Source organism: Pelodiscus sinensis, chromosome 5 (genome assembly GCF_049634645.1).
Source record: "Pelodiscus sinensis isolate JC-2024 chromosome 5, ASM4963464v1, whole genome shotgun sequence".
Taxonomy (NCBI): domain Eukaryota; kingdom Metazoa; phylum Chordata; order Testudines; family Trionychidae; genus Pelodiscus; species Pelodiscus sinensis.
In genome coordinates, this window is record NC_134715.1 from 80597369 (window position 1) to 80613425 (window position 16057).

At 40.6% G+C, this 16057-nt stretch overlaps 1 protein-coding gene across 9 annotated transcripts in view; it reads left to right on the forward strand.

Annotated features, from left to right (window-relative positions):
• The window catches only part of MTUS1 (microtubule associated scaffold protein 1), a 193743-nt gene that overhangs the window by 163949 nt on the left and 13737 nt on the right, over window positions 1–16057 (forward strand). For all 9 annotated transcript variants that reach the window (XM_075931164.1, XM_075931169.1, XM_075931167.1 and 6 more), the window contains 2 exons: window positions 2230–2296; window positions 15606–15820. In XM_075931164.1, coding sequence (XP_075787279.1) covers window positions 2230–2296; window positions 15606–15820 — 282 coding nt within the window. The remainder of the gene's footprint in view (window positions 1–2229; window positions 2297–15605; window positions 15821–16057) is intronic.

The following is a 16057-nucleotide window of genomic DNA, read 5'->3' on the forward strand; positions in this document are numbered from 1 at the left end:
CTTTATTTGCCATTTGCACCAAAAGAGGGTGTGTAAGGCAACTTTATAACCTTTATATGCTAAATCATGTTATTGTGTTAGTGTTATAGGCAAACTAATCTGAAGAGCATATGGAGGTATGTAGCCAATGAAGGACTTGCTTTTAAGTTCCAGTGTTACAGCATGTGAGTTGGCAATTTTTAGAAAAACACTCACTCTTTTTACTTAGACTAGGCATTACAGCTATGGGACCAAACTTAGGAGGTGATAGAGATGTTGCGTTTAATACTGAGTGGCTACCCAATTAATGACTAAATCTAACTCCTTTGGGCTTTTAATTAAAAGAGCAATGTCTCATTGTTTCACTCTTCAGATTTGGAAGGAATATTTGCCACCTCCTTTATTCTCCTCTACTTAAATAATCTTATAGGTGAGTAGGAATAAATAGGGGTGGAATAAGTGTATTCTAAAGGCGGGGTTTTCTATGAGTACTTCCCCATCCCTTGTATCTAAGTATGGCAATGTTAATGTTTGAATTTAACTACCATAGATGTTTGTGTAGTTGACACAAAAAAGATCTGATATTGTACATCTGTATTATATTTCTAATACATTACAGGTGAGAGCAAAGGAGAATGATGTTGATAGTGAGGGGTTCATTAGAAATACAGGTTTGGGTAATCATGTTAAATTCATGTTATATTGCATTCTCACTGGTGCATAATTTTTTCTACCCACTTCAGGGCTCATGTTAATTTGTATACACAAAAATAATTAAGTGAGAGCCTGGTGTTGCCAGTTGGTGTTGCTAGTTCAGAAAGCTAAAAATACACTCCATTATCCAAGGAGAAGGTCAGGTTTTCCTTTACCGTTCCTGCTGATATTTGAGTAAGTGGCAATCGATCAGGCTAATGTCTGCTTCTCATTTTTCATAAATGAAGGGCTGTGGCTTTAAGTAATCACTGACTGCTTGTGCCAAGTTGCAGAAGCTGCAATATGTGCCTCTGGTGGGAGAAAGCAGTACAAGTAGTACGGTAACCTGCAAAGCATGAAGTGAAGCTGAGACAAGGTCCAATGGAGCCCTTCCTTGTAGTGTCTTGTATCTAGCCAGACCAGTTTGGTTTGTGGTGCTGCCAGTACCACCTGTATACCCTGGTGTATGTGCAGGGGGGAAAGTGGAGACACAGAAGCTGGAAAATGGGCTGCTCTAGCAGCAAAATGTGCCTCTATTCTCAGTGTGCTGCAACAAGGGTAATTAGTATTTGTTTTATAGTGTTTTTCTGGAAGCATGTCAGGGAATATAGGCAGTGGCTTACTGCAGGGAAGGTGACATGGCTCCAGCAGCAAGCAGTTCCTGACTGGAAAGCCTGAATCTTATGATCTCTGCAACATTATGCACTCCACAGCAGTGGTTGCGTCTGGAGGATTCTGTTCATGAAGTGTATGTGGAGCTGTGAAATACCTTGAATGTAGTTGTAGTACGTATGCGGTAGATTCTCCTACTTGAATCTGTTTCTTAAACTCTGTTCTATGCAGCAGCTAGTTTTTTGAGGGTCTTTCGATTGTGGGCAGACTGAGGGGCAAAGGAGCCCCCCCCCCTTGGCTTTTAAGTTGAATAGAAAGCTGATTCTTGCTTTTAAAAGCTCTGGTTTTCTTGAATGTCCAGATTTTCTATATTTTTATATATATTTTCTTTCTTTTCTGATCTGTTTTTGTGAAGCTAGATATTATATTTTAGCAGTCATTGAATGTATAAAATCTATTAATGAAAATTGGTGATTTTAAAAAAAATAGGCTTTACATTTCCTTCATAGAAGATTGAACTTCTGGCAATTGAACTTTGTTTACATTCAGCACAAAGTACAGAATGCTGACAATCTTAACATAAATATTCAAGTGTATGCGTTTGAAAGAGGCATGGATCATGTGTCGTGTTGAAATGTTGTCGGTCAACATACAGTTACACTGGAAAAGAAAATATCCTGAGTAGTCATTTAATTGCTCTAAACTAAGATTTAATTGGATTGTTTACTTGGGAAAACTAGAGAGGTGTTGAAAGAATAACTTCCATAATAACTAAGGAACATCTGTGTGTGTGTGTGTGTAAACAGCAAAGCTGTTACCCTAAATGATTCATTTCTTGGCTCCTCACTATTGCCTTTTGTTTTCCTACAGATAATGTGAGTTAATTATTGGAACATGCTTTATTCAAAACACTAGTAGCCAATTGTGTGGTTTTTTTCTTTACAGAAGGAAGAAGCACTAAAACAGCATAAAGAGCTATCTCAAGAATTCCTCAACCTTCGAGGAGAGCTAGGTGAGAAGCTATTTCCCCAATTTTGGAGGGTAAGGGATAAATGCAGCAAGAATCCTTTTGTAAAGACAGATGTCATGTTATTGTAATAGAAGTCATTAATTCCCTGGCTGACTTCTGTTCAAATGCTTAAGCACTGCATTATTCTGGAGTCTGGACAGCATGGCCCCCAAGTTCACTGAATTCCTGGCACTGATCTAAGCCTAGCATGGCCTGTTCAGGAAGCATGCCTCTGATGACCAAAACATTCACTTTCCAAAGACGGGAGGATGTCTCTTTCCTGTTGGCTATCTAAATTATTTGTAAACTGTTTCTACAGATACTTCCTGGCAAAAATCCATTACAATTACAATGTGCCATATAAGTCTTTTCTTACTGATGTGTGGGCATATGATTGTAAAATTAATAGAAGGAAATGCCATCAATCTCATTAGATTAAATGTCTGAAAACTCTACAGTGGACAGCTATAATATATTGAAATGAACTGTAATATGCAAGGGATAGTTTTGCCAGCTTTGAAGTTGCATTTAACTGTTTAATGGTGACCTCAATTTGTTTTGCCTTGATCTTAAAGTGGTATTTTTCAGAGAGAGCTAGCTGTGTTTGAAATGAAAACATAACTGCAGTTGAGGCAAATGCAGCTAATACTTAATCAACACATTTTTGTGCTAGCCTATTATTGTAGCATTCTTAAAATAACCTGTGTGTAGCTATTTCATATACATCATAGTTACTGAAAAGTTGGAAAGTGATGTGAAGTCCTGAAAGTTGTAAATAGTCTGTCAAAGTTTACTGTGCTCTTACTTGCAGCAGCAGCACTACCTGAAGGCTTGTTTTCCAAGAGTTACTGATGGGATAGGCATTTGCTGGCAGCTAGCAACTGAGACATGAGCTTAGCTTTCCTTGGGCCCTTTACTCTCCCCAAGCATCAACTGTCAGGAAATGGCTCCCCCGTCTCTCAACTAATTATGTCTAAAGTTTTAAAAAAATGTAATGTAAGCTTTATGCTACAGTTTCTTTGGTGTTCACACAATTGAGCAAATGCTTCCTTTCCTGGCCCTTTACTTACTTAATTATACTGAAGTAATTCTGCAGGATAGACTATAGTTTAATAATCCACATCATTGAGTGATGTAGTTGTGATTGCAGCCTGCCAGCGTGCCACTGTGTTGGCAGTAGTAGGTGGATTAACTAAGCTGACGGGAGTGTTCGTAGAGCAGCTTCACCAAACACCTCAGCAGTACAGCTGCATGGGTGCAGTGTTTTTAAGGATACATCTTCTCTTAGGGTACTTCTCTCACAACTTCATTAACTGAGCACTGCACAGTCAAGGTGCAGTAGAGCAGTATTTCTCAACTAGTGGTACAAGTACCCATAGGGGCACTCGAAGTCTGGGGGTACGTCAACACAACTGAAATATGGAGCAAACTTAATTTTTGTTTTAAGTTTTGCAGCACTTTATTATTTTTGTACTTTTTAGATCCAACAATTTCATTGCCCGCTTGGCTACAATTAAGTTGTTTAAACAAATGTGTTGCAATGGTAGAAAAATTGTGTCTGAAAACTGTAGGTACAGGGGGTACTTAAAATTTTTATTTTGAAAAAGGGGTACTTTATCAAAAAAGGTTGACACTGCAGTAGAGTACACTAGACTTGCACATTTCCTAATTTGCCATGTTTACTGCACACATCAGAGGTTCCATTCCTTAAGGTCTGCGTGCCATCTTCATGTTGCTCGAAACACTCGCTGAAACTTCAACACCCTCCCTTTCCCTCATGCTAAGGGCTTGGAGGACGTCCATTCCCCATTGTGTCCCTCACCATTCATTATTTTTTTTTAATCTGGAGATGTCATCTGAGATGAGCAAGAATATTGTTAGGCTGGAAAATGTTAATGGGTGCATCACCTGGTTTAATTGATAGTCAATAACACGAGAGCAACACTATGGTTGTATGTATTAGATGGGAGAGGCTGCATGTCCCCCACTTCCCCTTTGGGTTCTGATTTTCCTCCAAATCAATAGGGCTCTCACCACTGAAGCCTAGAATTTTCCCTCAAATTTTGAAATTGATCAAATGTGGCAGTCAAGAGACGTTTGAGTATAACGTCTGTGCAATCTTGACCAATAAATGCTAGAAATTTTAACTTTAAATGTCCTTTCTCATCTTTTGCATGCAATTTTATATTAAATTGCAAATGTGACTATATCCTCCCAATGTAGACTTGTCAATGTGTCTTTAGCCTTCCTACTGCTTAGTATGGAAATAAGCTTCTTCTGCTCTAGGGAGGTTATGGGATTTCTATCATTGCAAGTTTAAGAACAGATTAGAAAATCTTTATCTGTAAGGGATCATCTAGATAATACTTGGTCCTCTTGAGGTCCCTTCTAGTCCTACCCATTTATGATTCATAAACACTGAAGAGCCATGTTCCTAAAATAAGGATTGTAGAAGTCCTACAATAGTATGGCTACAGCTGCAACATTGTGATATGGACACTTAATACAGTGACAGGAGGGTTGGCTTATTGCTTTAGTAAATCCATCTCCGAGAGGCAGTAACTAGGTTGTTGTAAGAATTCATCTGTGTCTACATTGGGGCTTAGGTCATCTTAACTACATTGCACAGGGGGTGAAAATATTCAGTCCTGAGTGATGGAGTTAAGCCAGCCTAACTTTGTCATGGAGACGAGCCCTTGAAAAATATTTAGTACTGGAGTTTTAGCTTCTTACAAGAGTCTCTTGACAGAATGCATCAGATTTTGAGAGATGTTAAAACAGTCAGTCAGGTGTGGCAAAGTCCTTGCTCAGGCCCCTTGCCTTGGGACCCCTTTGAACCCCTTCTTGGGTCACACATCAAACGGAGACCCTTTCTGATGCAGTCACCCGTGCCTTTATTGTCAGTGCCGACTTCCCACCACCTTCTATTCACAGAGGTTTTGTTCACAGGAAACTCAGCCAGCCTCTCCTTCTGGCTTGGGAGCACACTCAGACGCACCCTAGCTCCTCGCTCCTTCCTCTCTGGTTGCCTTTGTATAGGCCTCTGGTTAATGAGGCCCACACTTACATTTGGCCTTTTCAGCCAGGCTTTAGTGGCAGAGTTCTGGCTAAGCCCACAGTCTGTCATACAGGATTAAAGGAAAGAAGAACCATCTTTCACTCTCCCCTTCCATTCACGTAACTTTTCAGTCACCTTTCCCGTTCATTTTCCTACTGACCTAGTTAAGAGAGAATTTTTAATTGGCATAGCTTTATTAGGGATGGTAAAACCTAGTCTGAGAGAATAGATTGGGAGGACAAAACTAACCTGTATTTTTTGCCAATCATCATTTTGGGGAAAAAAAATCCTCACTTGGTTGCCCCCTTTGAAATGACTGCCTCTAGGCCTCAGCTACCTTGTTGTGACTGACTACTACTATCTGCAGCGTCTCTAGCTTGGACTACTGATTTCAGATCTCATTCTCAAATACTTCTGTCAAATGGGCAGTGATGGGTAATTAAAAAACTAGGTCTGGCCCTGCCAGCTAATTTGGGCTCATGGCTTGAGGCTGCAGGGCTGGCTAATTACAGAATAGGTGGTCAGGCTGGAGTCTGGGCTCTAAGATCCTGTGAGGTGGAATGGGAATTGAAGGGTAATAGAGTACCAGTTTCAAAGATTTGTCTTACAGTTGATGGCAAAGTTTGAGTTAATATTAATAACACTAACAAGTGATTATGCAAGGCTGGTCTTCCAAACCAGCCAAAGGGAGTTGCAGGTGTAATGCTTGTGAGTGCATGCAGCACATTGTGACCAAATGCCTCCCTGTGCTATGGAGATACACACTGGCCCCAGTAGCTGGCTGTATTGAGCAGTGTGTAGGGCCTTGGCAGACAAGGAGCCTGTCTGAGGGTCCTACTGGGCCACGGGCTGGGATCTGCCTATGGTAAGTGCCCTCTGGTTAGAGCCTGCACTTGGCACCCCACTCCCACCTGCATTCAAACCCTCTACATCCCTCCTGCACCTCCGCCCCGGTCAGAACCCCTCCTTCCTCCAAATCCAAACTCCCTCTCTGACCCTTCACCCTAATTCCTTACCGAGAGCTCCTTCCTGTACCCAGTCTCCATCCCAGACCCTGCACTCCATTAATATAATAAAGTGCCGCCCCAGCCACTTACCAAATTCTTGGGAGTTGGCCCCCCATTGAAAATTATTGCCTACCTCTGGTTTTAATCTTCTGCTGCCAGTGTACCAACAGCCCACAAAAGTAGCTTCAACAATTTTAGCTTATTCAACTAAAAGGGAGTTGAGTAGTTTATTTCCCCTCCCCCCCCAAAAAAAAAACTTGCCACTGTGCTTCGGTGGATCACAGCTGAGAATACCAAATTAGGACAGACTGCTGATAAATAGGACAGACTCGCCTCAGATTGGTGGTTTGTCTATCATTAGACTATACCAGGTCACTAACAAAAGTGAACATTTCTTTCCTCACACTGCTTAACAAGAAGTCCACTTGCAAGCCACTGAATTTTCCTGTCATAGTTATGTATTGTTCAGGAAGACACTGTAGTGATGGTTACTGTAATCCAACCAATACAAAGGAGCAGGGAAAGAGCCAGTGGATAACATCCCTGGTACAGTTGCATGTAGAACTCTGATCTCTGTTTTTATAGCATGGTGATGAGAGAGTTGTGGAGCAGTTATCACTCACCAGGATTCTTTAATTTGAGAGAATAATAGCAAAGTGTTCCAAATGATCCACTGTTTTGGTTCTTCCATTACTTTTAATGCTCATCCAGTTGCATTATTTGAATGATCCAGATGATTAATTTGCCTCTAAGTAAAGAATCCGCCTTCCCTTGCAATACTTGGACACTTGGCATTTTAAACAATATTTTGGACAATACATATTTAATAAAACAGAGGATGCTAAACGGGGGAGAGGGCACCTACACCTTCAATGAATAGCCACATTAGCTCTTGTTCATCTGGTTAGTAATTTGAATTTGTAGTACCAAAGTTCAGGATGTCTGGCAAAGTAATCTTTGGCAGTTGTAGTAGTTGATTTTGTGTAAATCTTACCATAAAAGTCATATTAATTGTCTAGGGTTGCACAGTTGACGCTACAATAGCAATAAAAAAAAAACTATGGTGAATACATCCTGAAGTTCACTCTTGAACACAAATGATCAGTGAAAAGTGGAAGTGCCATAATAATCACCTGATGACTTAAGAGCTCAGACTGAAATGTGAAATAATACAATGCAGAGTTGTTTGAATGTGAAGGATGCATACCATACGTAATGCAACTTCCGTTTTTCCTAGTATCCAAAGAAACTGTTCTAATTCATATAGGACAGCAGTGTGTAGGTCTGTGGATGGGAAGAAGAGGGCAAGATAGACCTATAATAAGCAATAACATGAGACATGACCAAAGACTACAAATCAATCTGGACACAAAGCTACATGTGATTTGAGTTTTGAGCTTCTGAGGGAGTAGAGGTCTTAGTCAGGCACCCCCTCTGAAAAGTAGGTAACAATGAAGATAGTGGGAATGTCAACATTTTGGGCTCTACACAAGTATTAGCTGGAGGCTTTGATAAAGGAAGCACTTACCAGGATTTTTCCTCTGCTCAAAGTGTGGCCTACGAAGTGTAAGGTGACTTTGGAAGAAGGGGGCTCATAGGAAGGGAGGGCTTGTTAACACAGCACTGCAGTGGGGTAGTGCTTAGTGAAGAGACAATTTGTGATGACAGGAGAGTCTCTCCCATCAGTGTAGGCATTTCACCACCCTGAGAAATGGTAGTTCTGTTGAAAGGAGAAGCCCTTCACTTGGCATATCACTTGTCTACACAGGGAGCTGGGTTGATATAACTGTCACACTGGGCAGAGTTGTTTCACACCTCTGTACAGTGTAGTTACACTGAAAAAAACTTGTAATACAGACCAGGTTGGATACTGCTCTTGCTTGGATGAGAAATGTCAAGGCTAGCCTCTCCTAGCTGTAGTATTTTCAGTCATAGTAACCTCTGTCACGTTTCCCTTTGTGGTTTATTGTTCCTCTCTCTCTCCCTCCCTCCCTTTCCAACACAAAGCACTTTCCATCACAGATCCATACTTGAACCATGCTAACACATTATATTCAATGAAAGATTGAACTATGCACGGTTACAAATCCACAGAACACAGATGTAATCAGAGTTAAATGCCACAAAACCCAGAGATGAAAGGAAGTGCTTTCCAATTATCCATTAAGTCAGTCAGTTTCATTTGTAACATTATGGCAATTTGTTTTAAGCCTTGGAGACTCAGCAGTTAGTATAGGGAACACAGTATTTAGTAACTAGAAGTAAAATATATTTTATTTTTCAGATGGACACATCCATTATTGTTTTCTGGCACTTGAGTGCCAGTCATTCACCACAATTTTGTATATCCTCCTTGTCACTATTATAGGTGGAGCTGGTATCAAACCCCTCTACTTAGGATGCATAACATTTACCTGTTTTAAATAATTTTTGTAGACTTTATTTTTGAAACACTCATACCACTACTGATCACAGAAACCTTTTCTTGCTCCCAAAGAAAACCACTCAGATCCAGTACACATCTCCAGCATCGTATCCTAGCCCTCTATGAAGCATTATGTGGAGATGGAGTTGACCATCTCGTGGGAGCTGAGCCAGGCTCCCTTCTAGCACTGACACAAGTAGTTCACTTACTCCCCTCTCTGCAGGATAACTGAGGGCTTGACTCTTGAATTTGTAAATGTTTGGGACTGGGAATACTGTAAGCAAACAAAAAATGTCTTTATACCTGAGCTTCCTTCCCAACTCCTTTCCTGGAAATAAGAAGCTAAGAGCCTAGGTAACCTCATATTCTGTTTACTTATGGATGTTGCTGCCAGTTTTTGTCCAAAACTGATTGCTACGCTGCTTCATTCCCCCCCCCTCCCCCCCGGCGTGAACCTTGGGATATGGCTAATGTTTTGGAACCATGTTTTTCAATTAGTGGCAGGTCACAAGGCATTGACAATTTTATTATCTAAAGCGAAGAAAATATCTGTCCCCACTTCTCTGCCACCCAGCTTTGAAGTGTAAGCATTCTATGCCAACTCCTCACTAAAAACACCCAAGGTTTGTCATGGATACTTTTGAGAGATGCTACCTTGGAATATCAGTTTCCTGGTTCCAGCTAAGCATTACACTCTGAAGAGTTTTCAGGAAGCTTGACTTCCAGATGAATATTTCTTACTAGAGGAGAAAAGTGAATCAGTCTGCAGTAGCCATGATAAATGTTACATTAAGAAGTGCTTGTGAAAGTCAATGACTCTTCTTTCTTACCCAGAGATTCAATTCATATTATCAATTAAAGTAATTCAAATAATAAATGCTTGCAAACTATTTATTAGATTCCCACATTATAAAATCTAGTTTGCCTTCCATATGCATCAGACTGATAATTGAACTTGTTCAGCTATTGTGCCTAAATCATAGACATTTTCATGAAAGTATTTTTCAAGTCTCTCTTCTTGTCCCAGAAAGAGCCAACATAAGCACAGTTTTAAGTACATTAACTAAGGGCTAAAATATATAAATTTAATGATTTCGAAACAAATCATTTTCTTCAGTAAATTATAGCCATTTACTGGTTTGTTTGATTTACTTCCCACAAGAATCCACTACTGTTCCAGATCTATAGATGCTCCAAGAGCACCTTAACAGGCAGTAGCCAAAAGCAAGACACTAGCATAGTGAATGAGACACAACTTAATAGGTTTATTAGAGGGAATGAGAGGAAATTACAGCAAGTACTTAACGTGAAATACAATGTTTGTACATAAGATTGCTGTTTTGAAGTGTATTTTTACATTTAATGCTGGAGGGTGCCTTCCCGAAGACTTTTCTACTTTTCTCTGACCCACATGTGCACTGGATCCATGTGTGCTCAATTTTTTTCTATTGTACATCTAATACTTGATATGAATTTCAATTTTCTTTACTCAAGATGAGTGTGGTGTTTCTATAAGAAAGGAACTGGCTATATCTCCTACCACTGCTAGACTCTATATGTTTTATGGAAATCGCAAATCATGTAACGTGTCACAAGAAAAGTTAGTCTAGCAAATACGATTATGCTGTCTAAATCCACATATCACCTTTGTCCTTTAATCTTACACCTGTTGTATTTCCTTTCTTCCCCTACCCCAGTAGAGTTTATATCAAAGCCAGATAGTTGTGTTGGTGGTCCATTAAGGTCACTCAGCTCACAATGGGTCATTGAAGAAATTAATCCTGCCCAGTAAGCCTGTCCTGTGTATGCCTCAGAAAAAATATAGGCAATAGATACCTCTGAGAATCAAAGCATGTAATGGTTAATGATAGGCTGATGTGACCCTGGATTCTTGTTGAACCAGGAATTTTCCATGCATTTGAGCTGTGGGCTTTGAGACAGTAAAATTCTATGCACATGGCAAAGGATATAAAAGGGCACCTGAGACTTATCTCCATTTAGTTTTCATTTCCTGCTTCATTTTCTCTGATCTGGATTTCTAACAAACAGACTCTAAGCAAGGACTGATAACCCCCAATCTCTTTGGGTGATTCCAGACTTTTGCAAGCTAGCAAGTTTAATCCCTCACTGCTTCAAAACTGATTTAAGGACTTTGCAATCACTTGTATGGATATGATCTAGTAACCTTCTATAACTTTTTTTTATTAAATAGTTTTTAGGATTGGCATATGTATGAGCCAATGTTTCCTCTAACTTTTTCCATCCTTGTGTGGGATAAATTTTGCTATCTGCATCAAGGCATGCACATGTGTACACCACCAGTAAAAACACATGCTGTCAGCTGAGGGCATTCTGCTAATGAGCACAGTGGCATTTGACTCTCTCCTGGGCAGGCACCCAAGCACACAGGTTACAGGGAACACTGCTTGCAGCTGACATGATACTGAAATATTTCAAATGTTTAGCTTGGATTGCCAAAGGAAAGAGCTATTGTAATTTAGGAATAAAGATTGACTTGAAAGAATTCTAATGCTGGTAAATGACCATTTTCTTCCTAAAATAGCATGTGAAATCAGGATGAGTTGTAAGAAATGATCAGGAAAATGTGTCTGTTTGGGGCAATTATGCAGTGTTGTAGCTGTACCAGTCCTTGTCTCTGATATACTAGGTAGTGCCTTTTAGCGGACCAACTTCTGTTTGAGACACACAAGATTTCAAGCTTACACAGAGATCTTCTTCAGGTCAGCTTGTGATGATGGTGAAAAGTTCAGTTGAAAATAAATTCTTAGCAGCAGCCATCCCAGGCAGATGAATGGAGTTCACAAGCTGCTGGAGTCTGCAGATAGGGCTAATTCATGTAAATACTCACTTAAGTGACTGAGAGAAGCGACTCTAATGGATACAGAACCTACAAACAGAGTGCAAGTTTTAGTCATTCATTTACTCAACATCCTTTGTGTTTAAGGCATTAGAGGGAATTGTAAAGATGTAAGGAACCTGATGTACAAAACTTGAAGGCATTCTGATTGGAATTCTGAACTAGATGGGTCAGTCGTACACTTTGACTAACATACTACATCTTATTCCATATGGTTCAAGCAAAATTGTGACACTGACATGTTTTTCATATAATGCATGTACAAAAAATATAGCCCCAATGCTGCTGTTCAACACGCTGATGAGCACAAATTTTGGGGGAGGGAGGAAGAAGGTATTTAAATCAAGTATACTTTCGATACACTGACACTTCGGTTTCTCTTCTTCTGTGCTAAAGTGTCTGTGGTATATGTACATATTTTAAGTTCTTACCTCCAGCTACTCCAGGGTTATAGTATCCTTTGTCAGATTTCTGTGTAAAAGCTTAGATAAGCCTTGAGACTGCATGGAAATGGGACCTATATGATAGCTTTCAGTGGTTAGCCTTCACTATCAGAACTATACTCTGCTGCCGTGACTCAAATGTCCTACTTGATCTTCCCTTGAAATCGTGCTACATGTTGAATTTCTCTAGTCCAGCACCCATGGGACCTGACTGGTACCAAGCAGAGAATTTGCTGGACCCCAGGAGGTCAATATTGTCTAGCAGGATTACCAACACTTCCACTGCTTAGTGGGCTTTTAGAAGAGATTTAGGGGTAAATTACAGATAAATAACAGTACAGAACACTGAGAGCCAGGACTGGTGTCTGTAAACAAACTTTATGGGACCTCAGGAAACTTGGCCATGCCCATGATAAGTGGACATCCAGCTAACTAAAATCGTGGTGGACCGGAGATGTTGCTGGACTAGAGAAGTTCAACCTGGCATTGCTCAGGTTTCTTAGAGAGGGGCTCAGGGTTGTGGTGTGGGGGCTGCAGTGTTGGAAGGTGAGGAGGGGATAAGGGCAGGAAGTGAGGAGGTGCATGAGTTAGGGCATGCGGTGCTTGGCTGGTGGCTAGCTGTGGCAGTGTTGCCTAGTGGGCAGCTCCCTAGAGCTGGAAGCCTGGGTGCACTGTGGCTGCCCACAGGCTATGGGTTCAGGCTCACCAGGGTTAGGACTTCTTCTCTACCCTCTTCCCCACTGTCTGGCTCTGGGGCTGAAGGCCAGTGGGAGGGAATGGGTTGGGCTCTGGCTGTGGGGCATCAATCCAGAACAGGAAAGGTGGGGCAACCATGTCCAGCACCAGCACGGGAACCTTACCCATGAACGGTGGCCAGCCACATCCAGAGCCCCACCCCTAGTCGGTCACGTACCGGTGCACCCACTCCTCTGTGGTTTTTATAGAGTATAACTGTGCCCACTAGGAGACCCCTCCTTTTCTGTTTTTATAAGAAACCGTTGTATTCCAGGCACATCCCATTGTTCTGGCACAAACAAACCCTGACCTTGCTGTAAGTTTTGATAAGAGGAATCTGAATACCAAGTTTGGTGGTCCTAGCTCTTACTGTTTAGGAAGAGTTTGTGAACAAACACTCAGACACACACTCTCTCTCAAATATATAGTAGATTACTTGTATACATATGAAAGTGTATAGGGCAGAATCTATTCAGCAGACCATGCTACTGATGAAAAAATGTGTGGGAGGTGTGTTTGGAGGTGCATATACCCTTTTGCTCTCAGCTGTGAACATTTATATACCAATCTGCTCTGCTAAAGCAAGTCGTAAGTATAGGTACGTCAGTGTAAAGTAGAAATGCAATGTACCTTTTCAATACAGGGAAAAGAGAAATTTAATTCTTTAAGATGGATTAATGGAAACATTAAGAATTTTCTGTATTCTGTAAAAAGCTGCTTTTGTTCTCCATACTGGGCAACTAACTTATAATAATCTCATTGTATTTCTGCTGTATCTTTAGAATGTAGCCAAGTATAATATGGGTTTCAAAAATTCTGAGTTGACTGGCTAAAGCAGTCCTGATAGTGCACACAGCTGGCAATACAGTACTCCATTGTTGAAAATACACAAGAATGCATGTTCTACATTATATTTTTTCCTGTTTCACTTCATATTTGAAAACGCAAAAGAGTTTACACAACTCTTGGTTTTGGCATAGTGGTAATGCCTGGGTCCCTGGGAAACTGCATATTGACAGCTGCAAAATATATTTTAAACAATTCATAGACTGTTAACCAAGATTTCTGAGGGAACAAAAAGCTGATAGGGAAGGAACATGCTGGAAGGGCAGTGTACAGAATACTGTCCAGCTGCTGCCCTTACTGTACTGGATTAGCAGCCAGATCAGGTACAGTTATCTGATTTGTGTCCATATCTCTGAGCCTCTGATTCTGTGTTTGCAGAGATCCTATTGACTTGGAGGTCTTAGAGTTATGCATATTGGCAATGTGGTTCGATGCCATTTTGATATCTGCTTGATACTACTGTGGAGAAACTATCACTTGCCTATTATCTCAGTGTAATTAATGTGTTCAATAGGTATTCCTCTTGAGAGAAACAGGGCTTTTAATGCTTCAGACTAAGCTAATTATGTTTCCCAATGCATACATTGGTTGATACACTACTTTGAGGAATCCAGTAGTGCAAGGGTGCTCAAACTTTGTGATACCGTGACCCCCAGGGGGTCAGGACCCACAGTTTGAGAAACACGGCAGTAGTGAAATAAGATCAAATTAAGTGAAGTGGTAAAATTCTGTAGAGAGAAACATGCCATTGATAAACTTGGTCACTTTCAACTGTACATGAAATGCTTTCCATTTTTTTCTGATTTTAAGGCCCCATCTGTTTTTTTACAGCGCTGCTGCTGCAGTGCACTTGTACTGACACAGCTACTCTGTTGCAGCACATGTGATGAAGACTCTCTATGCCAATGGGAGAGAGCTTTCCTGTTGGCATAAAAATCCAACCCTACAAGGGGCATAAGCTATGTTAGCAGAAATAGCTCTCCCATCGGCATAGCTCTGTGTATGCTGGCATTTACATCGCTGTAACTTTTGATGCTTGGGGTATAACATAGACTATATTTATACTAGAGTCTAAATCTAAACTTACTCTGCCTGAGAAGCACTAAATTATCACAGTAATACTTTCCAAGAACACTTACAGAAAGCAGATTGCTTCAAGAGGCAATCATTTGACAAGTAAACTATATTTTGTATCATGTCAAGTATCAGAGGGGTAACTGTGTTAGTCTGAATCTGCAAAAGCAGCAAGGAGTCCTGTGGCACCTTATAGACTAACTGAAGTGTTGGAGCATAAGCTTTTGTGGGCAAAGACCCACTCCGTCAGATGCATGTAGTGGAAATTTCCAGAGGCAGGTATAAATATGCAGGCCAGATTCAGGCTGGAGATGACAAGGTGGATCCAATCAGGGAGGATGAGGATCAACTACAGGACTCCTCGCCGCTTTTGTATCATGTATGTCTGTTCTACATAAGAACGGACGTACTGGGTCAGACCAAAGGTCCATCTAGCCCTGTAGCCGATCTGCAGACAGTGGCCAGCACCAGGTGCACCAGAGAGGGTGGACTGAAGATAATGATCAAGCGATTTGTCTCCTGCCATCCTTCTCCAGCCTCTGACAAACAGAGGCCAAGGACACCGTTTCTATCCCCTGGCTAATAACCTTTTATGGACCTAACCTCCATGAAATTATCTAGTGTCTCTTTAAACTCTTATAGTCCTAGCCTTCACAGCCTCCACTGGCAAGGAATTCCACAGGTTGACTACACACTGTGTGAAGAACTTTCTTTTATTAGTTTTAAACCTGAAGTTTCTGTAGTTTTTCCACCGCTATCTTTGGTACTTATAATGTAGACAAGCTCTGTGAAATTGATTTGGATTCAACAAGTCAAATTACTGACTCTTCATTTTTAAATCTTTAGTAACCACTGCTGCAGCCTGTGAGAAATTGGAGAGGGATAGGAATGAATTACAAGCTGCTTATGAAGGGTTCGTGCAGAAGCTAAATCAGCAACACCAAAATGATCTGACAGAGCTGGAGGAAAGACTTAAACAATTTTACACTGGAGAGTGTGAGAAACTACAGAGTATCTGTATTGAAGAAGCTGAAAAATATAAAGCGCAACTCCAAGAGCAGGTTTGTGGTATTTGAATTGGAGGCATTTGCTAGGGCTTTTAAAGCTTTCTTTGAGATATGAGTAACCCAGCTACATCAAGTTTTCTAGCAATTTCATCTTGTACAATTTAAGCAAATGTGTTTACCAATAATTAATTCCTTTCTATGGTAATTTATTCTAATGTTATTACTTAAATGATTTACCTTCATCTAAAATTAAACTCAAATTGATCTTGTTAACAAAATGCTTTCTATCAC